This window comes from Neoarius graeffei, chromosome 23 (genome assembly GCF_027579695.1).
Source record: "Neoarius graeffei isolate fNeoGra1 chromosome 23, fNeoGra1.pri, whole genome shotgun sequence".
Lineage (NCBI taxonomy): Eukaryota > Metazoa > Chordata > Actinopteri > Siluriformes > Ariidae > Neoarius > Neoarius graeffei.
Window position 1 is genome coordinate 41,570,358 of NC_083591.1, and position 26,861 is coordinate 41,597,218.

General features: G+C 43.0%; 1 protein-coding gene across 3 annotated transcripts in view; it reads left to right on the plus strand.

Moving 5' to 3' along the window:
• Positions 1–21,450, plus strand: part of LOC132871732 (piezo-type mechanosensitive ion channel component 2) — a 217,232-nt gene extending 195,782 nt beyond the window's left edge. For all 3 annotated transcript variants that reach the window (XM_060906188.1, XM_060906189.1, XM_060906190.1), the window contains 8 exons: positions 2,059–2,206; positions 2,493–2,681; positions 2,814–2,906; positions 3,153–3,322; positions 7,699–7,809; positions 7,936–8,015; positions 16,458–16,659; positions 19,822–21,450. In XM_060906188.1, the coding sequence (XP_060762171.1) occupies positions 2,059–2,206; positions 2,493–2,681; positions 2,814–2,906; positions 3,153–3,322; positions 7,699–7,809; positions 7,936–8,015; positions 16,458–16,659; positions 19,822–20,074 (1,246 nt within the window). In that variant the 3' untranslated portion in view covers positions 20,075–21,450. The remainder of the gene's footprint in view (positions 1–2,058; positions 2,207–2,492; positions 2,682–2,813; positions 2,907–3,152; positions 3,323–7,698; positions 7,810–7,935; positions 8,016–16,457; positions 16,660–19,821) is intronic.
• Positions 21,451–26,861: the final 5,411 nt, after the last annotated feature.

A 26,861-nucleotide genomic window follows, 5' to 3' on the forward strand; every position in this document is an offset into this window, starting at 1 on the left:
CACCACTGTAGTAAAGCAGCTAGAGATGATGAGATGAGGTATCATAGAAACACTCAGCCATACATGAAATAACCTGGAAAATGAATGCAGGTCGTTTTTGACCCATGTTGTGCATTAGAAGGGTAGTGATACAAAAAGAATTTTTATTCAAAAAGTAAGAAAGGAAAAAAATAAAATAAGTATGTATGATGATCAAAAACAAGTTAATTGAGGAATACCTTGAATACTGAATGATGGAATTAATTTATTGCAAAGATATAGATACACCCTGGATAAGTCGCCAGGTCATCACAGGGCTGACACATAGACAACCATTCACACTCAATTTAGAGTCACCAGTTAACCTAACCTGCATGTCTTTGGACTGTGGGGGAAACCAGAGCACCTGGACAACATGCAAACTCCGCACAGAAAGGCCCTCGCCGGCCACAGGGCTCGAACCCGGACCTTCTTGCTGTGAGGCAACAGCACTAACCACTACACCACCGTGCTGCCTGACTACAGCATGTCTTAGTGATTCAGATGTAATTATGTCAGCCTGGTGGTGTGTGTGCGTGTGTTGTCTTGTCTTGATTTGATTTTATTATTATTATTTTTGTCTCTGTCTTACTCTTCTTTAGTATTATGTATGTATAGGGAAAGCCCTGATGTGTTTTTTTGTTTGTTTGTTTTTCTTTTGTTAAATATGTTCAGTTTGGGGGGGGGGACAAAAAAAATCACGTGGTTCTATGCATATCTTAGACTGAAGTGTGTGTATTGACTGTTAGAACCCCAATAAAAGAAGTATTAAAAAAATCAACATCGACAACTACACACAACGGAGCGACTTGGCAGCCTGCCGCTAATCCCTTGCAAAATCCTTTGCCCTGTTGGTTTTTTGGTGTGTCTGGCTAAGTTTTGGCTGAGCTCAAGTCCCAGCTCTAATTGTAACGGTTCGCCACTGATAGAAATGGTACCTACTGGCATCTGGCAAGGCACACCGCAGTACAGATGCAAGCAGGGAATCAACATCTCGTGGTTACCAGAGAACCAGCCGCCCACTGTAACCTAGCTACAGCACGGTGGTGTAGTGGTTAGCACGGTAACCTCACAGCAAGAAGGTTCCGGGTTCAAACCCAGCGGCCGGCGAGGGCCTTTCTGTGTGGAGTTTGCATGTTCTCCCCATGTCCGCGTGGGTTTCCTCCGGGTGCTCCAGTTTCCCCCACAGTCCAAAGACATGCAGTTAGGTTGATGTGGGGTGGCCTTGGGCTGAGGTGCCCTTGAGCAAGGTACCTGATCCCTGACTGCTCCCTGGGTGCTCCGGTGTGGCTGCCCACTGCTCTGTGTGTGTGCGTGTGTTCACTGCTTCAGATGGGTTAAATGCAGAGGATGAATTTCACTGCGCTTGAAGTGTGCATGTGACGAGTAAAGGGTTCTTAGCTATGTAATAGGTGAGAGGCCGAGGGCTATAGAAACAGAGATCAGCGCCACCCAGTGCACTAAGTGCCTGGTTAGTACAAGGATGGGAGACTGCCTCAGAAGATCAGGTCCTGGCATGGGAGGGACTTTGACATAACATCTCATCTCATCATCTCTAGCCGCTTTATCCTTCTACAGGGTCGCAGGCAAGCTGGAGCCTATCCCAGCTGACTACGGGCGAAAGGCGGGGTACACCCTGGACAAGTCGCCAGGTCATCACAGGGCTGACACATAGACACAGACAACCATTCACACTCACACCTACAGTCAATTTAGAGTCACCAGGTAACCTAACCTGCATGTCTTTGGACTGTGGGGGAAACCGGAGCACCCGGAGGAAACCCATGCGGACACGGGGAGAACATGCAAACTCCACACAGAAAGGCCCTCGCCGGCCCCGGGGCTCAAACCCAGGACCTTCTTGCTGTGAGGCGACAGCGGTAACCACTACACCACCGTGCCACCCCTGACATAACATTTATTATAGTAAATTTTATGCCATGGGATTGCTTCCACTTTCTGAAACAAGTCAAATTTGCTGCAAAAATCTGTTCCATCTGCCTTTGCGTTCACCTGGGAATTACTGACTGTGTTGTAAAGGTTTCGTTTGATCCCGTTTCTGACTGAGCTGCGTGCCGTGATGGACTGGGTATGGACGGACACGACGCTCAGCTTGTCCAGCTGGATTTGTGTGGAGGATATTTACGCTCACATCTTTATACTCAAGTGCTGGAGAGAGTCAGAAAAGGTAAGGGACTGAAAACATGGTATAAGAAATACTGCACTCCACTAAAAGGAACTCTAAATTGGCCCTATGTGTGAATGAGTGTGTGAATGTGTGTATGGTGCCCTGTGATGATGCACTTGCATGCCACTCTGGGTGTATTCCCATGTCACACCCAATGTTGCTAGGATAGGATCCAAATCCATGGATTAGATGAATGTACGTATATACAGTATCACTGGGTGCCAAATTGAGATAAGAGAACAAAATTAGTTTCTCTTGACTGTTTTATTGTGTGTGTGTGTTCTAGCGTTTTCCTCAGCCTCGGGGTCAGAAGAAGAAGAAGGTGGTGAAGTACGGAATGGGTGGCATGATCGTTATGCTGCTCATCTGCATCGTCTGGTTCCCTCTGCTCTTCATGTCTCTGGTCAAATCAGTAGCAGGCGTCGTCAATACACCTCTGGACGTCTCTGTTAGCCTCACGCTTGCAGGCTTCCAGGTACGGATACACCAGGAGGGTGCTCTGTAATGTCATTAAAAATTGTACTGTCCTCTCCTTATCAGTGTATTGTATAATACAAGCAGAAAATGTGTTTTGTTTGTCATCCATCTGTTTTCCCTTTTTATTTAGCCAATCTTCACAATGAGTGCTCAACAGAAGAACCTGATGAGCATTACTTCAGACAAGTTTGAGAGTTTCAAGAAAGACTATATGTCTGATTCGGTAAGTAACAAGAGTAGTGTCAGTCTGTCCAATCCAACATACGACCATGTTTGAAGTCAAGATAACGCTTAATCCAAAGCCGATAATCTCACTGGTGTATTTAGATCAACTCAGTTTCTATTCATTTAGTGTAGTTTATGATGGCTTATAATGGGAAGCAATTATTTTAAATAATGAATGAAGGTTTTTGATGGATCTAAGGATGGGTTGCAGATTGAAGAAAGGTGTTGTTGTTTCTCCATGTAGATGGCGCTGCAGTTTCTCGAGTCATATGTGTATGAAGATGTCACCATAGCCCACCTAGAGGGAAACTCCAGCTCGCTGTGGACCATCAGCCCACCCAGCCGTAAAAACCTGATCAGCATGTTGAACCAGTCCAATGAATTCCATTTAACCATCACTTGGTCTATACAGAGGTATAGTTCACAATCTTTAAGATTTACCCTACATAACATAAAAAATCGTCTGTGTCTATTGCACTTTCTATTGATATAATATGCACTGCTTGCTATTCACTTGGTTGTGTGCGAGGGGGCGGAGCTATGGTTTCATTTCTGCGTACAAGTTAACATTAAAGCTTTCTTGTTGGACAAACATATGGTAATATTCAGCCTTTTCAACTACAGTGACATGATTATATATTCATTTTAGTGTCTGTATTGTGTCTAATGATAACGTGTTGCTCCAAAATCTCAATGGACTTTTCTGCATTAAAGGAGAACTTAAGTCATTTTTAAACTTGCTTTATTTCTTAATTAACGTGTTATTCAATTACGTTTTCGGTTTTAGTAACCTTATATCGTGACTCGTATTGGCAATTAATTGCAGTTAAATATTATACTTATCGGCCTGTTCGGTTTTTAGCCGTGTTGAATTTAATTCGTTTGGTCCACGGCAGGTGTCGCTTATCCGCGCGATCTTCACGAGACTTGTGCGAGACTTTGAAACGTGAAGTGTCAGCCAGACACTTTTATGTGAATTCTTAATTAAGTCAATTTTCAATTCCTCATTCTGCCAACATAGATTTCTCTTTTTGCTGAACAGTGGCATTCACAGTAGTACAAAAAGGCAATTAAGGTTATCACAATTTTTGGGGGGGCTTTTTTCACCTTTATTTGGATAGGACAGTGTAGAGACAGGAAATGACCTCGGGTCAGAATCGAGTCCAGGTCCCCGGATTTATGGTATGGCGCCTTATCCACCTGAGCCACAACACCCCCAAGGTTAATCACAATTTATCATTAAACTATACATGCCTTTTTTCATTGTTCTACACAATTACAAAACTTCAATATTGAAATAAAGTTTTTAAAAAAGTGTGAAGTTTATTATACATTATTGAAGTTTTGTAATTGTGTAGAACAATGAAAAAAGGCATGTATAGTTTAATGATAAATTGTGATAACCTCAGGGGCGTTGTGGATAAGGTGCCATACCATAAATCTGGGGACCCAGGTTTGATTCTAACCTGAGGGCATTTCCTGATTCTTTCCTGCTCATTTCCTGTTTCTACACTGTCCTATCCAAATAAAGGTGAAAAAAGCCCCCAAAAAAATTGCGATAACCTCAATTGCCTTTTTGTACTACTGTGAATGCCACTGTTCAGCAAAAAGAGAAATCTATGTTGGCAGAATGAGGAATTGAAAATTGACTTAATTAAGAATTCTTAATAAAGATAACAGTGTTATCATAGTTTGGATTATCATGGGCACATCGTTGGCAAAACATAAAATTCTTAATGCAGACGGTTGCCTTGAAATTTCAAGTATTCTCAACTATTCTTTTTTTACAGTGTACGATGTCTCGCACAGGTCTCGACAAATCTCGTTTACGGCCATTGCTTTGACATATGGACTGATATTACATAGCATATTTCAAACACTCATAACTTGCTATAGCAATGACAAAATAGCTATCAAAAATGCATTCCTGTATTTAATAAGATGAAATAAATAGAATTTTGATAATAAAAAAATTTGCCTTCAGTTCTCCTTTAATGCTGCCATCACAGAAGTGTAAGTTAGGGCCTGGTTCCACAACACCAACAACTATAACTATAATTTAGTTCCAGTCTGGAGCAGTCACACCACGATTATAATCTCGACTATAATATCATTTGGTTCTGCCACTCAGCTAAATAAATGCATGCAACTTAGGAACAGTCATGGAAGTTTTCCCCAAGTAGTAGCACGTTATTCTGGGTCATCCTGTACAGCTTGGACTTCAAAACAACCCATGCACACACTCCGATGGATGATAAAACACGGATAGGTCACAGATTACGGAAATATAATAAAAAAGGATACAAAATACGGAGTGGTAACGGATGATGCATCACGGACGCTAATAATTTACGGATTGGTCACGGACATTTCAGTATATTATAGACTGGTTACGGATTTCATGTCTCACGGACATAAAATTAAGAAGTCGAAAACAGTTAAACGTTTGGACTGCCGAAGTTCATAATTAAAATATCTTACCTGCATTTATATGTTTACTTTATTAATTTACTATTGATATTTCATGGAAAATATCACATATCCGTGAATAAAAGATCCATGTTTTGCATTATATTTTTTATTTTCCGTGCATCCATATTCCGTGAATTGATAATGCAACAAGGATGTAAAAAGATGCCCGGGGAAAAATAGCACGTGCTCAAATAACGTCACATGTAAACAATTACCTGATTGGTCAGATGTTTTATTGGATCAGGTCCAAGCCTGGAAAAATCGCTCCAGAAGCAAATCTCACCGATATGGATAAACCCAGGCCTGGGCTATAGGTATCGGTCTGGTGTGACCACCAACTACATAAACTGCAGGGGACTGATTTATTTATAGTTATCATTATAGTTATAGTTATTGGTATTGTGGGACCGGGCCTTTACCTTTGCCAAGAGCACTGACACAACCCCATACCATGACAGACCCTGGATTTTAGATTTGTTGCTGGTAACAGTCTGGATGGTCCTTTTCATCTTTGATCCAGACCACATGGTGTCCATTTCTGAACAAAAAAGACCTGGAATACTGATTTGTCTGACCACAATACATGTTTCCACTGTGTGATGGTTTATCCCAGATGCTTCCAAGTCCAGGGAAGTCGCTGGCAATTCTGGACAGTTTATATAAGGCTTCCTTTTTGCACAGTAAAGTTTTAACTGGCATTTGTGGATGTAACTCTGTATTGTAGCTTGACAAAGGTTTGCCAAAGTAATCCCGAGTCCATGTGGTTATATCAGCTATAGATGAATGACGGTTCTTGATGCAGTGCCGTCTGAGGGATCAGAGATCACGGGTGTTCAGCTTAGGCTTGAGCCCTTGCCCTTTACACACTGAAATTCCTCCAGATTCTTTGAATTGTTTAATGATGATATCCACTGTAGAGGGTGAAATATCCAAATCCCTTCCTGTCTTTCTTTGAAGGACATTGACATGTTTAAAAACAATCATTTTCTCACAAATTTGACAAACTAGAAATCCTCGGCCTGTCTTTGCTCCTCAAAGTGTAGCCCTTTCCTAGATACTGATTTTGTACCAAATCATGATTACAATCACCTGTTTCAAACCACATCATTATTTAATTGCTTTACCTCATTACTAGACTTAAATTGCCCCGTCCCAACATTATTGTTTATTTTTGGAATGTGTTGCAGGCCTAAAACTACGGAAGCCGAGAGAGGCCCTTCATATAATCTTTTTTTTTTATTCACCTTGTTATCCCGAGATAACGACATAATTAATTCAGGATCTCGAGAAAACAACACAACTAATTCGAGATCTCGAGAAAACAAAACAATTATTCTGTGATCTCGAGAAAACAAAACAATTATTTCATGATCTCGAGTAAACAGCTGAGAAACGGTTCATTCAGGTGCGCCAAGAGACTTGTGATATGCTGACTTTGGGGCTATTTCTCATTCTGTATAGACGCAACTTTGGTCATTAGAATGTCTGGAATAATCGATCACCTAATAAGGCAATATTTTGATCAGGGGTTGACACAGGGAGAGATTGCATTAAGTCTTTTAATAAGGGATAATTTCAAAATTAGTCCGCGGCACCTCCGCAGAAGACTGGCCCGGCTTCGTCTCTACCGACGGAGATACAGTGATCCAGCTGAGATCATGAAATAATTGTTTTGTTTTCTCGAGATCTCGAAATAACGGTTTTGTTTTCTCGAGATCTCGAATTAGTTGTGTTGTTTTCTCGAGATCCTGAATTAATTATGTCATTATCTCGGGATAACAAGGTGAATAAAAAAAGATTATATGAAGGGCCTCTCGCGGCTTCCGTATAAAACTGAGGAATGGATGTATATTAAAAAATGAAATGAAGTTGTCCAGACAAAACATGAAATATCTTGGGTTTGTATTGTCTGCAATGAAATACAAGTCAAAATAAATTTAGAAAGCACTGCTTTTTTTTTTTTATTTGCATTTTTCATACCATCCCAACTTTTCCTGATTTGGGGTTATATATCCAGACTAAAAATAATAATAAAATGACAAAATCCAAATTAGTTGACAAATGGGTGAAGCCATGGCCTAATGGTTAGAGAAACAGCTTTGGAGCCAAAAGGTCACTGGTTCAGTTCCCTAGACCAGCAAGAATGGCTGAAGTGCCCTTGAGCAAGGCACCTAACCAGGTATGTTGTATGTCACTCTAGATAAGAGCAACTGCTAAATGCCTGTCATGTAACACAGCTGATTGGGAATCCTGTGTAAAAAGGGTCTTTCTTTATATGGAAGCTCTCTTTAGGTCCATTTTTTGTCTATTTTGTGCAGGAACCTCTCTTTAGGAGCGAAAGCAGAGATGGCAACAGGCAAACACTTCATCATCCTGAAACAAGAGACCAAATCAAAACTTGTGAAACTGCTAAATGAAAATGCATATGTGTGAGTGCACACTTTTAGTCATTCAGTTTCTTAGCAGCTTTTTAGCAGTTCTTTGATGACACACTTGAGCATTTTGGAAGATTTGGAAGAAAAGTGTTTAATTCATCCAAAAATGTGTGATTTCAGGGAGATTGAAAACATTTTTCCAAGATATCTGCGTGCACCCAGTGACTCCCATGCCAAACCCATCGATCAGCTAAGCAAAGGTAAGGCAGTAAGGGGCCTGAGATCATTCTCTGCATTTACGTGCACAAAATATTCCAGTTTTTACTTTTATTCCCAAGAAGACGTTATTCCTACTAAGCTGTTTACGTGGCAAATTAAAATTAATATTCCACAAATATTCCAGTTTGCATGCAGCCATGCAGACTCTGATTGTCTAGTTAGTTTGTGTACAATGCACAGAGCTGACTCTAAGCAGGCAAGAGGCCGTGCAAAATCCTGTATTGAGTCACATATTCCGAATGCGCTGTAGACGTGTCCAAAGAATGCTCTTAAAACTTAAATAATATCAGCATATCCCACATAACTTAATCAGAAAGTGCTAAGTTCAGAAAAAGGCCAAATTAGAAAAAATAGCTAAACAGAATATGCTGTTTACCTGACCCATATCAAATTCTGAACATTGCCATATTTGGAACTAGCAGGTTACCCGGCGTTGCCCGGGTTTTGCAAAATTCTGGGTTGCCCCCAGACTTCCATGTCAAATTTGGTGAAGATCCGTCGAGAAATGGTGATATTAACCCAAGACAAACAAAAATCCAAACATCCACGACCCAGGGGCCCACCGGAGACCCCCTGGGGCCCGTACATGGATAGGCTCCAGCTTGCCTGCGACCCTGTAGAACAGGATAAAGCGGCTAGAGATAATGAGATGAGATAAGATCTGCAAAATTCCGGGTCATCCCCGGACCTACTTGCCAAATTTGGTGAAAATCTGTCGAGAAATGGCGACGTTAGCTCAAGACAAACAAACAAACTTTGCCGCTTTTTATATAGATAATAGTGGAATATTAGTGTGCATGTAAATGTATTGATTGTGTAATCAGTCAAAAGCCCTTACTGAACAATATTTTTTAATTTTGTATTTCCTTTTATGTATGTTGTTGAAGCAAATAAAATTATATACTCACCGGTCACTTTATTAGGAATACCCACACATACACCTGCAGTTCTCTGATCAGCCGACCCCTTGACAGCAGCACAATGCATCAAATCATGCAGATACAAATCAAGAGCTTCAGTTAATGTTGACTTCAAACATCAGAATGGGAAAAATTCTGATCTCTGTTACTTTCACTTCACTGTGGCATGGGTGTTGGTTTGAGCCCGATGGACTGGTTTGAGTATTTCAGAAACTGCTGATCTCCTGGGGTTTTCACACACAACAGTCTCTAGAGTTTACACAGAATGGTGCGAAAAACAAAAAACATTGAGTGAGTGGGTGACAGTTCTGTGGGTGGAAACAAACGTCTTGTTGATAAGAGAGAGAGGTCAGAGGAAACTGGCCAGATTGGTTCGAACTGCCGGAAAGGATATAGCAACTCATAGCAACTCTTTACAACCGTGGTGAGCAGAAAAGTGTCTCAGCATGCAACAGCAGAACGGCACATTGGGTTCCACTCCTGCAGCCAAGAACAGGAATCTTACAATCAAGAACAAGCTCCTATTAAAGTAGTGAGTGTATGTATGTTTGTGTGTGTGTGTATATATATATATATATCAGGGCTTTGAACCGGAATTTTTTTCCTATTGGTTCGTTCCGAACAGAAACGGAATTTTAACGTTTCCGGTTTTGGGTTCCACCATTAAATAGACGTTCCCGAACCGGTTAGAACAAAAAAATTTCGTTCCCGGAACGGTTAATTACGTTCCCTGTCAGCTGTTTAACAAATGGCTATAAAATTATGTCTCTGTCTCATCCAGCTTAAGCCAAATGTAGGCTAATTCTATTACAACCTTCATTAAATAAGACAAGAAATAATTCAAAACAATTATTATTTCAAATGTTGGTGATTTGGATTCTCAGTATGTCTTCCCAGCTACACAAACAGAAAAAGTGCCAAAAATGAAAGATAATTCGTTTAGTGTGTTACCAAAGGCTAGTCAGGCCCTATAGAGGGCTACCGCATGACGTCACCGCGCCGCGAGATTTTGTTAGGCGCCATATTGGAAGTACACATCTATGCAAGTACATACATTCATAACAAACTACACCTGAAATGTAGCCAGGGCCGGTTCTGCCCTAATCTGGACCCGGGTGCAACATCGCGCGCACCCCAAAAAAAAAAAAACAGTCTAAATCAGGACAACCATCACATAACTATAAACATTTTATATCAACTATTTTAACTAAATGGGCTATAATAAATAAGCCTGCAGGCAGCCACGGCGGGCTGCCTCAGAAAAGTAACCATTCAATGACAACTGAAAGCCTGCAGCCATGGCGGGCTGCCTCAGAAAAGTAACCATTTGTCCTACCTTAAAACTCGTTTTGCATTTTCTGCCTCCTTTTTTGTATTTTCAACCCTCTGTTTATTTTCTTTCCTTTTCTGAAAACCCAATTTGTGTCCAGACATTTTGTTCTGCTACCAACGAACTAACTCGTCAGGTCTCGTCTCTCGAGCCCGCGATGATTCCCGTGGGAAGGGCAACAACTGATACATTTTTACAAACAACCAATAGGGAGGTTGCATCGTTCAGGCTCTTCTTTGCTCAGACACTCAGTAATGCACTTACTCACTAGTAGTCCACCTTCCCGCTCTCTCCATTCAATCAGCGAACGTCACACAGGAAGTGAACCCCAGCGGGTCATAGAAACTTCCGCAGGAGAAGAATGACTATTTGTAGGCTACAGAAACTTTGAGGAACAAAATAAAAACCGGTATTAACCGGTTACCATTATTTTTAATAAGCGTTTCTGTTCCGGAACATAAAAAATAATAAAGTTTCTGGTTTCGTTTCTGTTCCATGTGAAATAGAAAAAGTTCCCGGTTTTCGTTTTCGTTCCTTGAACCGGTTCAAAGCCCTGATATATATATATTATTATATGATATTACACGGTGGCGCGAACATTTCATCTCATTATCTCTAGCCGCTTTATCCTGTTCTACAGGGTCGCAGGCAAGCTGGAGCCTATCCCAGCTGACTACGGGCGAAAGGCGGGGTACACCCTGGACAAGTCGCCAGGTCATCACAGGGCTGACACATAGACACAGACAACCATTCACACTCACATTCACACCTACGGTCAATTTAGAGTCACCAGTTAACCTAACCTGCATGTCTTTGGACTGTGGGGGAAACCGGAGCACCCGGAGGAAACACACGCGGACACGGGGAGAACATGCAAACTCCACACAGAAAGGCCCTCGCCGGCCACGGGGCTCGAACCCGGACCTTCTTGCTGTGAGGCGACAGCGCTAACCACTGTGCCGCCCTAGCGCGAACATATGAAGTTTATTTTTGAGTGATGAACATATTTCATGAGTGAGTGAAGCAAATGAGTGAAATATATCCAATATTTATTCCATACTTTTTATTATGATGACATATCCACACAAAAAAATATGCAAGTTGATCAAAAGAATTTGAATATTGAACCTGTTTGTGAATGTGTCTATATAATAAAAAGAACATCACACGTTGGCTTAAAAATATGACGTGTATCTTCTTGCGTTGAAAAACTCGCATTTTTCATACGAAATACATTGCGGATCTGAGTGACGTATTTCCCGATATTTCACTCCGATGACATCACTCCCAGTGTTTTCCCGCTGACGAGACGCGCGTTGTCAAAATGACGAACTGGTTCACCATTCAATTTTTTTGTGGATGTGTCCATATAATATAAGAACATTACATGGTGGCACGAAGGTATGAAGTTTATCTTCTCGTGTTGAAAAATATTTTCACTCGTTCGCTTTGCTCACCATTTGAAGATAAACTTCATATCTTCACACAACTGTGTAAAATCCTCTCTCTCTCTCTCTCTCTCTCTCCATATATATATATATATATATATATATATATACACTAAGTAACTTTAAAAACGCACAATGGAATTCAACACAATATCACTTTAGATCCATGCATATATTTGAAATTTATGATATTGTATGTAATGCACACATCTTGAAACATCGATAAAGGACATTTATTGTCAAACTCAAGAATTAATTCACAATAATAAAATTCCAAGTGACAGTTGGTCCATGTTCGGACCGTCATGCTGGAGATTCTGGGTCTGTGTCGTCCAGAGGTCTCAGCAGCAGTGACTGAGGGTGTCAGGAATCTGTCACGGAGGTGAGCTGGCCTGATGTGCTGATCCTGAACTGGCGTCGTGACTTGAGGCTGACCAGGGCGTGGACGGTGCTCCCTGTCTGTCTGTAACGCTGACTCAAACGGGAAATGGTCGAATGATGAACACCGAAGTGCCGGGCGACCTCTGTCTGTGTACTTCCGGCACGCAACATCCTGATGGCCTGTTCACGTTGATTTTGGCTTAGGCGTGGCATCTTCAATAATGACAATTTTCCCATCATTTCCCCCGGGTATTTATAGGCAAGATTGTGTGTGTACAGTGTATGCAAAATTTGTTTGAAAATTAAAGCCTGTCCATGTCATTGACTACCCGAGTCATATTGTACGTTATTGAGTACAACTCCCTTAAATTCTGATTTGAGCACAGATTTGGAACTTATTCGGGCGGAACGAAGTTATTTTTCCATTGTGATTATATTTCTTTTCTTCTTGAGATAAACTCAGCACGAATTCAGCAAGTTTTATCAATGTGCGTTTTTAAAGTTACTTAGTGTGTGTATATATATCTCGTCTCGTCTCGTCTCGTCTTCTTCCGCTTTATCCGGGACCGGGTCGCGGAGGCAGCAGTCTAAGCAGGGAAGCCCAAACTTCCCTTTCCCCAGACACCTCGGCCAGCTCCTCGGGAAGAACACCGAGACGTTCCCAGGCCAGCCGAGAGACATAGTCCCTCCAGCGTGTCCTGGGTCTTCCCCGGGGCCTCCTCCCGGGGGGACATGCCTGGAACACCTCCCGAGGGAGGCGTCCAGGAGGCATCCGAAAAAGATGCCCGAGCCACCTCAGCTGATTCCTCTCGATGTGGAGCAGCAGCGGCTCTACTCCGAGCTCCTCCCGAGTGACTGTGCTTCTCACCCTATCTCTAAGGGAGCGCCCAGCCACCCTGCGAAGGAAACTCATTTCGGCCGCTTGTATCCGCGATCTTGTCCTTTCGGTCATTACCCAAAGCTCATGACCATAGGTGAGAGTCGGAACGTAGATCGACCGGTAAATTGAGAGCTTCGCCTTTTGGCTCAGCTCCTTCACCACGACGGACCGGTAAAGCGACCGCATCACTGCGGAGGCTGCACCGATCCGCCTGTCGATCTCACGCTCCATCCTTCCCTCACTCGTGAACAAGATCCCAAGATACTTAAACTCCTCCACTTGAGGCAGAACTTCTCCACCAACGTGGAGAGGGCAAGCCACCCTTTTCCGGTCGAGAACCATGGCCTCGGACTTGGAGGTGCTGATTCTCATCCCAGCCGCTTCACACTCGACTGCAAACCGCCCCAGTGCATGCTGAAGGTCCTGGTTTGAAGAAGCCAACAGGACAACATCATCCGCAAAAAGCAGAGATGAAATCCTGTGGTTCCCAAACAGGATTCCTTCTGGCCCCTGGCTGCGCCTAGAAATTCTGTCCATAAAAATTATGAACAGAACCGGTGACAAAGGGCAGCCCTTCCGGAGTCCAACACGCACTGGGAACAGGTCTGACTTACTGCCGGCAATGCGAACCAGACTCCTGCTCCGTTCGTACAGGGACCGGACAGCCCTTAGCAAAGAGCCCCGAACCCCATACTCCCGAAGCACCCCCCACAGAATACTACGGGGGACACGGTCGAATGCCTTCTCCAGATCCACAAAGCACATGTGGACTGGTTGGGCAAACTCCCATGAACCCTCGAGCACCCTATGAAGGGTATAGAGCTGGTCCAGTGTTCCGCGACCAGGACGAAAACCGCATTGTTCCTCCTGGATCCGAGGTTCGACTATCGGTCGAATTCTCCTCTCCAGTACCCTGGAGTAAACCTTCCCCGGGAGGCTGAGAAGTGTGATTCCCCTATAATTGGAGCACACTCTCCGGTCCCCTTTCTTAAAAAGAGGGACCACCACCCCAGTCTGCCACTCCAGAGGCACTGTCCCTGACCGCCACGCGATGTTGCAGAGGCGTGTCAACCAAGACAGCCCCACAACATCCAGAGACTTGAGATACTCAGGGCGGATCTCATCCACCCCCGGTGCCTTGCCACCGAGGAGCTTGCAAACCACCTCAGTGACTTCGGCTTGGGTAATGGACGAGTCCACCTCTGAGTCATCAGCCTCAGTCTCCTCAGTGGAAGACATGATGGTAGGATTGAGGAGATCCTCAAAGTATTCCTTCCACCACCCGACAATGTCCCCAGTCGAGGTCAACAGCTCCCCACCCGCACTGTAAACAGTGTTGGCAGAGTACTGCTTCCCCCTCCTGAGGCGCCGGACGGTTTGCCAGAATTTCTTCGGGGCCGACCGATAGTCCTTCTCCATGGCCTCCCCGAACTCCTCCCAGTTCCGAGTTTTTGCCTCTGCAACTGCCCGAGCTGCAGCACGCCTGGCCTGCCGATACCCGTCAGCTGCCTCGAGAGTCCTGGAGGTTAACATGGCCCGATAGGACTCCTTCTTCAGCTTGACGGCATCCCTTACTTCTGGTGTCCACCACCGGGTTCGGGGATTGCCGCCACGACAGGCACCGGAGACCTTGCGGCCACAGCTCCGAACAGCTGCGTCCACAATGGAGGTAGAGAACATGGTCCACTCAGACTCAATGTCCCCCGCCTCCCTCGGAAGCTGGGAAAAGCTCTCCCGGAGGTGAGAGTTAAAGACCTCCTCAACAGAGTGCTCGGCCAGACGTTCCCAGCAGACCCTCACCATACGTTTGGGCCTGCCAGGTCTGTCCAGCTTCCTCCTCCGCCAGCGGATCCAACTCACCACCAGGTGGTGATCAGTTGACAGCTCAGCCCCTCTCTTCACCCGAGTGTCCAAGACATAGGGCTGGAGATCAGATGAAACGACTACAAAGTCGATCATCGACCTCCGACCTAAGGTGTCCTGGTGCCACGTGCACTTATGGACACCCCTATGCTCGAACATGGTGTTCGTTATGGACAAACCGTGACTAGCACAGAAGTCCAATAACAAAACACCACTCGGGTTCAGATCGGGGAGGCCGTTCCTCCCAACCACGCCCCTCCAGGTGTCACTGTCATCGCCCACGTGAGCATTGAAGTCCCCCAGTAGCACAATGGAGTCCCCAGTCTGAGCACTCCTCAGTACCTCTCCCAGGGACTCCAAGAAGGCCGGATACTCTATACTGCTATTTGGGCCGTAGGCACAAACAACAGCAAGAGCCCTCTCCCCAATCCGAAGGCGCAGAGAGGCGACCCTCTTGTTCACTGGGGTAAACTCCAACACATGACGGCTGAGCTGGGGAGCTATAAGCAAGCCCACACCAGCCCGCCGCCGCTCACCACGGGCGACTCCAGAGAAGTGGAGAGTCCAGCCCCTCTCGAGGAGCTGGGTTCCAGAGCCCAAGCTGTGCGTGGAGGTGAGCCCGACTATCTCTAGCCGGTACCTCTCAACCTCCCGCACAAGCTCAGGCTCTTTCCCCCCCAGCGAAGTGACATTCCATGTCCCAACAGCCAGCCGCTGTGTCCGGGGATCAGGTCGTCGAGGCCCCTGCCTTCGACTGCCACCCAGTCCACATTGCACCAGTCCCCTACTGCTACCTCTGTGGGTGGTGAACCCACAGGAGGTCGGGCCCACGTCACCTCTTCGGGCTGAGCCCGGCCGGGCCCCATGGGCAAAGGCCCGGCCACCAAGCGCTCGCATACGAGCCCCAACCCCGGGCCTGGCTCCAGGGTGGGGCCCCGGCTGCGTCATCCCGGGCGACGTCACGGTCCTCAGATTTTTCTCCATAGGGGTTTTGGTGAACTGCTCTTAGTCTGGCCTGTCACCTAGGACCTGTCTGCCTTGGGAAACCCTGACAGGGGCATAATGCCCCCGACAACATAGCTCCTAGGATCATTCAAGCACACAAACCCCTCCACCACAATAAGGTGGCAGTTCTAGGAGGGGGTATATATATATATATATATATATATATATGGTGGTGCAGTGGTTAGCACTGTCACCTCACAGCAAGAAAGTTCTGGGTTCAAGCCTCATGACTGACGGGGGCCTTTCTGTGTGGAGTTTACACGTTCTCCACGTGTCTCTGTAGGTGCGCTCCGGTTTCCCTCACAGTCCAAAGACATCCCTTTTTAGGTAAAATACCCAGCCACTGGGGTTGCACAAGCCAGTGCATTCTTTGTACCGGACTTCGTAACGGACTTAGTCCTAAGCCTGGATGGACTGGGAGGATTGCATTAGGAAGGGCATTAGGAAGGGCATCCGGAGTAAAAACCTATGCCAAATCAAATATGCCAATCATGATGATCCACTGTGGTGACCCTTAACAGGAGCAGCCAAAAGATGATGATATTTGTCTATGTATATATACCCCCTTCATTGCTCTGTCTCTCTTTTGGTTTCAGGTTTTGAAAAGATCAATCTGACTTTACACCGAGACAGCACTGCAGGAAACGATCGGGAGTGGTGGGTCGTGAACCAGACAAAGGCAGCCAGAATCCACCCACGTACAGACGACCCTGACAAAAAAAATAAGAACGGACTGGATCTTTGTATCTTCAGTGATCAGGTCAGCCCTCCTAGTCTGGGCTTTCTGGCTGGATATGGGTAAGTGGACATGAACTTTCCTTTGTTTTATTTTTTCACCTTGACTTGTACTCAACTCCAGTCATTTTCACTACATCCATCACATTGGATTGGAAATGTATCAAAATATCAAGCTTCACATTGTAACCAGTAGCGGTCTTACTAACTAATTACCGAGTGTTATTTTCGTCTTAGCTTTGGAAGCAGAAACTCAAGAGAACAGGAGCTGTTAGTGTGACTTACTGTAACTGTAGTTAAAGTGGGATGTAACATCACACACAAGAAAACACACGTCGTACATGAACTGATACGCGCCCAGTCGGCTATAAACCATGTGCGACGAGACTGAGTGGAATAACTGTTTTAATCTATCCAGAGTCACTGGAGTTTGAGAAACAGAGCATTTTTATTTTTTTGCAGATCAGATAAATAAAAACTTTACACAAAACATCCGACAAAATAATTTCCACTTAGAACGTAAACAAATTGGCGAAATGACAGTCGCGATTTGTGAAAAATGCTATAATAATAATCATATTATTATTATTGTTGTAGCATTTTTAATAATAATAATCATAATAGGGTGGCACGGTAGTGTAGTGGTTAGCGCTGTCGCCTCACAGCAAGAAGGTCCGGGTTCGAGCCCCGTGGCCGGCGAGGGCCTTTCTGTGCGGAGTTTGCATGTTCTCCCCGTGTCCGCGTGGGTTTCCTCCGGGTGCTCCGGTTTCCCCCACAGTCCAAAGACATGCAGGTTAGGTTAACTGGTGACTCTAAATTGACCGTAGGTGTGAATGGTTGTCTGTATCTATTGCTGTGTTCACACTTATACCGGTACGAAAGTGGTATAACTGTATCGATACAAAGTATACCGGTACAGTTTAGTGCATCTGTCCACACTAGCGAGAAATGTTTGCGGTTTTCTTTCACGGAAGTTGAAATGCGCGTGCGCGAAATGTTTCCGTGGTTACCGAGTAACTTCCTTCCGAGAATATGGCGGATGAAACAACGTGTGTGTGCTTTTTGTTGTCAGCGTACAGTCTGTATTTATGGTGGTCATTTATTCAGTCGAATCGTATAAAACGCGCGAGGCAATTGAGAAAGAAACAAAGAAAACGAATCTCCGTTTCTCCCCCCTCCCCTCTTTCCTTCTCTTCCCCTCCCTTTCTCTCCCTTTTCCCCTCTTCCTCCTTTCTTCCTCCCTCCTTCCCCCTCCCTCCTCCCCCTCTCCCTTTCTCCCCCCTTTCTTTGCTCCATGTAGCTCCATGGCCGTTTCGTTTTCGCATGCGCATTATATTTGTATCAATACAGAACCGCTTCATCTGTCCACACTACAGCGAAGCGCTACAGTACCGGTACGAAACCCATACATTTGTGGGTTTCGTACCGATACAGTTATACCGCTACAGTACCGGTATAGTTGCTAGTGTGGACAGGTGTTGCGGTACGAAACTAGTATCGTATCGGTACAAAATCCCTAGTGTGGACAGGGTATAAGTGTCAGCCCTGTGATGACCTGGCGACTTGTCCAGGGTGTACCCCGCCTTTCGCCCGTAGTCAGCTGGGATAGGCTCCAGCTTGCCTGCGACCCTGTAGAACAGGATAAAGCAGCCAGAGATAATGAGATGAGATAATCATAATAATAATTCTCGTCTCGTCTTCTTCCGCTTATCCGGGACCGGGAGGAGCTGGCCGAGGTGTCTGGGGAAAGGGAAGTTTGGGCTTCCATGCTTAGACTGCTGCCTCCGCGACCGCGATAATAATTCTTGAAAAATAAAAAAGATACATTCTTATCATCGAATACTTTCATTTCACATTTTGCTGCTTTCTTTTTGTTGTATTTTTTTGGGTTTTGTTTTTGAGTAGTTTTGATTTCGTCCTCGGTTGGTTCAGCAACATGTTCCGCCATTTTGTTTTTCTCTATTCACGGTGTATGAGGTGATAGCCTAGTAGTACAGTAGCCAATCAAAGCGTGCGATTGCTCATATCCATTGAACGTGGATAGAATAATTTGAGTTATATTGCTCCATTGAAATATTAGCAATGAAATATTTTCAATTCAACATATGACGCGGTACGCGGTGGTCCGGACTACCGTTGTGGTCCGGACCACGCCGTTTTCAGGTGTGGTCCGGACCACCAAGTTCAGAAGACAAATAAATTTTAAATTTTCAGCTACTTCTTCCCCTAATTTAGAATAAATTCTTTCCTTTGCCCTTTCTTCTGTTGCTTTGTAGTCTCTAGCACATTTTTTCTTATTCCTTAGAAGCTGTTCATAACCACCCTGAGACATAATGACGAAAGTTGGTAAAATTATTTTTCACTTCCCTCGTGGCAGCTCCCGCTTTTTTACATGCGTTAGAACTGGTATCTTTTATTGCGCGTGTGTTTTACGCATGCATTTCTCTTCCGGTTTGAGAAAAAATAATGATGTACGACTTTGTAAAAAAACTCGTATTAAATGACAAACACAGTATGATTTTGGTAAGTTTTTATTTATATCGTAATATAATACAGCATACGGTGAACCGGACCACAATCCAGGAAAAATAATTAATTAATGCCCTCGTTTTGTATGGAAAATACGGTGATCCGGACCACCGCGTACCGCGTCATATGTCAAGTCTCCTTAAAAGTCAAAAGCCTGTCCAACCCTTTCATTCAGTCCAAGTGAAATGACTGTATGGCCTACCTGCCTGTCTACCTGCGTGCACTCATTGCCATGACCGGAGTCTTCCACAAGGCGAGGCAGATATATTACAGACCTATTTTTACAGCTCGCAAGTTAGTCGACAGCTGTGAGTACTATCAATAGCCATGTTCGTTGTTTACATTCATTATGATAATTTTAGGTGTTTTCTTGCATGTGAATGAGATATGAAGTCATTGGATATAACAATGACGCGCTGCGCTCCTACCCCCGACACTCTCTCTCATGTACTCATCCTCCAGCAGTAGTCAGGCGGTGCACGTTCATGTGTTTTAGACGGAGGGCTGAAGGAAGAGGGTGGGATTTTTTTGGCGGGGATGTACACTTTCAAAATCAAGCTGACTCTTGCTGGTTTTTCCAAAATGACCTACCCTACCTTTAAATGAAATATAGCACAAATGTGTATATATATATGTACGTTTGTGTGATTTCAAAGGCAAGATTAGAGTTAACCAACTGCTTTTCTCCTCTCTCAGCATCATGGGTCTGTACATGTCTGTGGTGCTGGTGATCGGCAAGTTTGTGCGCGGGTTCTTCAGCGGAATCTCGTGTACCATCATGTTCGAGGAGCTGCCCAACGTGGACCGCATCCTTAAACTCTGCACCGACATCTTCCTCGTCCGAGAAACAGGAGAGCTGGACCTGGAGGAAGACCTCTACTCCAAGCTTATCTTCCTCTACCGCTCTCCGGAAACCATGATCAAATGGACCAGGGAGAAGAACAAGTGAGGAGAATGAGTGACGCTCATGGACAAGGACACTCGGTGCAGGAGGAGGAGGTCCTAATCAACATAGAGAAGCACAAGGCTGGGGTTTTGGATGAGACGCCAGCTGCAATTGGCAACTAGCTGCATTTTGCAGTTCTTAGTCTCTCTCTGTGACATATACAGTACTTTATCAGGCATAGCGTGGGAGAGATCACTGATCCGTAGCTAATTGTACATTATTAAGGGCTTTAATAGACACGACTACTTCCCATCATGCGTCACTGCAAAAGCAACCCTTCACAGCTGGGAGCGCATGAGCCCAGAGGGCCGTCCATCATGACGATCGACAGGCTGGTCAACAAATCCCTGTGATCGGAGTCTGAGGACTTGAGTTGATTTCCAACAGACCTTATTATCAAGTGCTTTATTTTCTGAGCAGAGCAAAGAGATGCAACGGCTTCTGGTTTTGCAGAAGGCTGGAGCGACACACAATAGCAATCACCCGACAATCTACACTTGCCTTATTTAGTTTGTACCGATAATTGCGTTTTCATTCATTCAATGTCTTTTCTCAGGAACACACACACACACGCCGGTCATTTCATCATGAGATGTCCTCTTTTCGATTGTGTATTAGAGCGTCGGACTGGGCAAGAATTTTACCTTGGGTGCAAATTTGCAAAAATCAAGCACTGTCCTTATGCACAAGGGTAAGATGGCGACAAAAGCAAGGTTGCAAAAATGATCGATTATGTGATGCTGATTAATGATTATATGTGGCCGCTCGATGGCTATGGAGCATGAACTTTCTTAATGATATGCAAGTATTGGGAGATATTGTGTTTCAGAAAGATATAGGTCTATACGTGAAGATTAAAATAATGACTCACTGCTTGTATGGAAGGGGTAAAGCAATATGAAAATTGATGCATTTATTTAAAAAAAAAAAAAAAAAAAAGGAACGGGAGTGGGAGTATACTGGGCTGGTTTGTATATAGAGTATATCAGTGGGAGTGTGTATTAATGCACAGCAAAGGGCTGTCTTTGCTTCCCCCCCAACAGGCAGCACTTTGCAGTTTACAAGTTTTGAAGTTCGATCTTGGCTCGATCCCAGTGTTCGTGACACACTCACGGAGACACTAGAAGAATACTGGGAGAAGAGCATTAACCTAACCCCCCCTCCTTCCTCATGTTTCTAAACTATGCATTATTTAAAGCCATTGTAGCATGAGAGAATAATTACTATTTAAACGTGTGTTTTCATGACATCACATGCACATATGCTTTAACAGGGACAAAGAAATGTGAAGCTTTCTTAGGTGTAGCAGAATGTCAGGATGGAAAAGAAGAGCTTAAGAAAAGCGATGACCTTCAAATAAAGCACATATCAGAAGGCCACATGATACGTTCTCCTCTTTACATTTTATTTGCATTCTTAAAAGTATAAAAAGTTGTGGGTTTGTTTGGTTTTCTTCCCTTTTCGGCTCTGTTATTAACTGGAACGTGGAGCTTTTGGGCAAAACCTGGAGCACATTACAAATCTGTTTAACCTGATTGTAGCGGAGCAGGCAAAAAGTATTGAGTTGTTACACTTTATTTACAACATTGCACTGTTGGACATCTTAAACACTCCTCTGCAACACCACCGCCCACTAATGCACTCATAAAGACCCAGTGGAGGGAGGGAGGGAGGGAGGGAGAAAATGCCAGAAGAGAAATAAAGAGACAATGATAGAAGAGAAAGAAAGGAAAAAAGAATTACAGGAGAGAGAGAGAGAGAGAATGCTAGAAGAGAAAGAAAGAGAGAATGACAGAAGAGAGAAAGAAAGAAAGAAAGAAAGAAAGAAAGAAAGAAAGAAAGAAAGAAAGAAGACAATGCTGGAAGAGAAAAAGAAAAAAGAGAGAAAGAATGACAGAAGAGAAAGAGAGAATGACAGAAGAAAGAAAGAAAGAAAGAAAGAAAGAAAGAAAGAAGACAATGCTGGAAGAGAAAAAGAAAAAAGAGAAAGAATGACAGAAGAGAGAGAATGACAGAAGAAAGAAAGAAAGAAAGAAAGAAAGAAAGAAAGAAAGAAAGAAAGAAAGAAAGAAGACAATGCTGGAAGAGAAAAAGAAAAAAGAGAAAGAATGACAGAAGAGAAAGAGAATGCTGGAAGAGAAAGAGAATGAGAGAAAGAAAGAAGACAGACAATGATAAAAGAGAAAGAAAAAAGAGAAGAAAAAATGATAGAAGAGAAAGAAAGAAGATGACAATGCTGGAAGAGAAAAAGAAAAAGAGAATGATAGAACAGGAAGAAAGAAGGAAAGAAAGAAAAAGACAATGCTGGAAGAAAAAGAACGAACGAACAATGCTGAAAGAAAAAGAAAGAAAAAGAGAATGATAGAACAGAAAGAAAGAAGGAAAGAAAGAAAAAGAATGCTGGAAGAAAAAGAACGAACGAACAATGCTGAAAGAAAAAGAAAAAAGATAATGATAGAACAGAAAGAAAGAAGGAAAGAAAGAAAAAGAATGCTGGAAGAAAAAGAACGAACGAACAATGCTGAAAGAAAAAGAAAGACAATGATAGAAGAGAAAGAAAGAAAAAGAAGAGAAAGAGAATGATAGAAGAGAAAGAAAGAAAAAGAATGCTGGAAGAAAAAGAAAGAAAGAAAGACAATGCTGGAAAAGAAAGAAAAGAATGCTGGAAGAGAAAGAAAGAAAGAAAGAAAGAAAGAAAGAAAGAAAGAAAGAAAGAAAGAAAGAAAATGCTGGAAAAGAAAGAATGCTGGAAGAGAAAGAAAGAAAGAAAGAAAGAAAGAAAGAAAGAAAGAAAGAAAGAAAAGAATGCTGGATGAAAAAGAAAGACAATGGTGGAAGAGAAAGAAAGATAATGCTGTAAGAGAAAGAAAGAAAGAAAGAAAGAAAGAAAGAAAGAAAGAAAAGAATTCTGGAAGAGAAAGAAAGAGGAAAAAAAAACATCAGCAACAACTGCACTTGCATACAGTAATGATGGACTAAAGAGGGAAAAGGGCGGGGGTTCAAATCCATACTCTACGGCCTCATCAAATATAAATAAGAACGAAAAAAGGGGGGAAAAAAAGGTTAGGGCTCTTAGTGCACAGGATGCATACCGGAATATGTTTAGGTGTTGAAATGGAAAATATTTCATGGATTTGTGTTACATCTATCAACCTGTGCCTGTCATGGAACTGAAGTTTCTTCTCTTCTGAAGTTCAAGACACATAAAAGCAAGATCAGCTAAAGTAATATGCACCGACAGAGGGGTTTATTGCTGTGCATACACTAATCATCATCGTCATCAGAGGAATGTATTCGACACAACAGAACTCCCCTCACATCAGGATTGTTTCATACAGTAGGATTCTCCAGCCTCGGGTCTTTGGTGATCTAAATGGATAAGAACTATTTATTCTACCCACATTCACTGGATATGAGCAATCGTGCACTCTGATTGGCTACTCTACTACTAGGATATCAGCTCATATACCGTGAGTAGAGAAAAACAAAATGGCGGAGCATGTTGCTGAATCAACCGAGGACAAAATAAAAACTACTCAAAAACAAAACCACAACAAACAAACAAATAAATAAAAGGAAAAGTATTTAATGGTAAGAACACATCTTTTTATTTTTCAAGAATTATTATTCTTATAGCATTTTTCACAAATCGCTCTGGTCTATTCGCCGGTTCGACAACATTCTAAGCAGAAATGATTTTGTCGGACGTTTTGTATAAAAAGTTTTTATTTATCGAATTTGCAAAAAATAAACATGTTCCGTTTCTCAAAAATCCAGTGAATATGGATAGAATAAAACAGTTATTCCACTCAATCTCGGCCTATGTGGCTTATAGCCGACTCGGAGCTACGCGGCTCGTCGGGTCTCAGCTCATGTACGACTCGATTTTGTGGAATAACTTTAATTCATATTTAATTAACAGGAATTAAAAAAAAAAAACCACAGCTTTACTCTTAAACATCTATCAGGATTCAGTGTTAAACATCACGTCACATAACATCACAACGGTCACCGGTCTCGCTGTAAACAAAACCTTGTGTCATGAATTTTAAAACACACACAAAAAGACATCCTGGTATTTATTTCTAAAACTGAGCATTTTATTCAAGACCTCTGTTTGCCTTTTGCCTAATGAATGCAACTATACAGACACAAACAGACACATCCAGACATAACATTACAGTCCTGCGCAAAAGTCTTCAGCACTCTTCCCCCCCCATACAAACTTTGTTATAGATTTCTATTTTATGACGTCTACATTATTGAGTCAGTACAGAAACATTTTAGAGTCCAAACGTTCGTTTTCCGGCACAGAATTAAATGTTACAGAAAAAAAAAAAAGTTTGTATCTCATCTCATTATCTGTAGCCGCTTTATCCTGTTCTACAGGGTCGCAGGCAAGCTGGAGCCTATCCCAGCTGACTACGGGCGAAAGGCGGGGTACACCCTGGACAAGTCGCCAGGTCATCACAGGGCTGACACATAGACACAGACAACCATTCACACTCACATTCACACCTACGGTCAATTTAGAGTCAGCAGTTAACCTAACCTGCATGTCTTTGGACTGTGGGGGAAACCGGAGCACCCGGAGGAAACCCACGCGGACACGGGGAGAACATGCAAACTCCGCACAGAAAGGCCCTCGCCGGCCCCGGGGCTCGAACCCAGGACCTTCTTGCTGTGATGCGACAGCGCTAACCACTACACCACCGTGCCGCCCCCTGGTTCTGGAAGATGCTCAGTAAAACCTACAGCTCGTTTCCTTATCAAACTGCACTCATTGTACCTCAGACTATTTTTTAAAAAAAAGCAAAATGTCGTCTCACACCAAATATTGACTTTGTTTCATTTATTATGGCTTACTGATTACTGTTTATAGTATTTTTTTTAATGTCGAAACATTTCACTTTTTTTTTTTTTTAAGCCATTTTCGGTCTACAGCATTTCTTTACACGTGCCTAAGACTTTTGCACAGGACTGTTCTGTTAACCCAGGTTTCCTAAAATCATTTCAGCACATCGAAGTAAATCCACGTTTGGTGTTCTTTGCACGCTGACATTTTAGGAAACCGCAACGTGTCATTCACAGACGAGTCAACTCTCCGAGTCGGATCTTTTAGGTGAACCTTATGAGCCAACTAAGTTTTGACACGATATAGTACATCATATCAATTTATCAGAATAATCTTTTAAATACAGCACAGACACAACAAGTAGGGGGGAAAAAAAAAAAAACGAATGCACAAACAGTTCCTGTAGTGATCAATGCATATTTGTCGTGCCTTTTTGATTTTGCAGGTATTTTAAATAGATTTTCTAAAATGCCTTGCTGAGTCTTTTTTTTTTTTTGATTGCAGATGATAGAGTAAGATTTCCTAGAACTATTTTCGCCATAGTTAAGTGAAGAGAAACAACCTCTGCTTAGAATATTGCAAATTTTGTCTTAAAAAGACTTTGGGAGTCGATTCATATTGGTGAACTGAATCAAATCTGTCTCACTGAAAAGAGCCAGAATTCCCATCATTCATAGGAAACCAAGCTCTAATTTACATGTTCATTTTAAATAACATTTCTTTCCGATGTTTGAAACATTTCTCACTAATAATGGTAGCTCACTGGAAGCTTATTGCACTAAATATGACACATTTTGAGCATTTGTGCGCAGTCATATTGTTAGCTATATATTAAAGGGATAGTTGAGACTTGAGACTAATAACAGAAAAAGACATCAGTTAGCACAATCAATAAGTTCCTGTACACGTATGACTGCGTAAATCAAGTCGACAATCTGATATTCACGATTTTTTTTTTTTACAAATTGGTCTCTATTTAAAACAGCAGTACATAAACATGATACAGAATACTGTACACATGACAATACTTTAGTTTTAACATGTGTGATAAAAGAAATTTTGCTAAATAAACTAATATATTAACCTTTGTACCTATAAACAAAAATAGCTCTGAGGTTATGCTTTTATATTTACAGCGTCTTGCAAAAGTATTCACCCCCCTTGGTGTTTGTCCTGTTTTGTCGCATTACAAGCTGGAATTAAAATGGATTTTTGGAGGGTTAGCACCATTTGATTTACACAACATGCCGACCACTTTAAAAGTGCACATTGTTTTTGTCTTAATAATTAAAGATAAAAAAACTCCAGAAATCTGGAGTGTGCATAGGTATTCACCCCGTTTCATATGAAACCCCTAAATAAGAGCTGGTCCAACCAATTCACTTCATAAGTCACATAATTAGTTGATTAAGATCCACCTGTGTGCAATCAAAGTGTCACATGATCTGTCACATGATCTCTGTATAAATCAACCTGTTCTGGAAGGACCCTGACTCTGCAACACTACTAAGCAAGCAACATGAGAACCAAGGAGCCTCCAAACAGGTCAGAGACAAAGTTGTGGAGAAGTATAGATCAGGGTTTGGTTATAAAAAATATCCCAAACTTTGAATATCCCAGGGAGCACCATTAAATCCATTATAGCAAAATGGAAAGAATATGGAACTGCTACAAACCTGACAAGAGAAGGCCGCCCACCAAAACTCACAGACTGGGCAAGGAGGGCATTAATCAGAGATGCAACAAAGACACCAAAGATAACACTGAAAGAGCTGCAAAGATCCACAGCGGAGATGGGAGGATCTGTCCATCGGGCCACTTTAAGCTGTACACTCCGCAGAGCGGGGCTTTATGGAAGAGTGGCCAGAAAAAAAGTCATTGCTTAAGAAAACACGTTTGGAGTTTGTCCAACAGCACGTGGCAGACTCCCCAAAC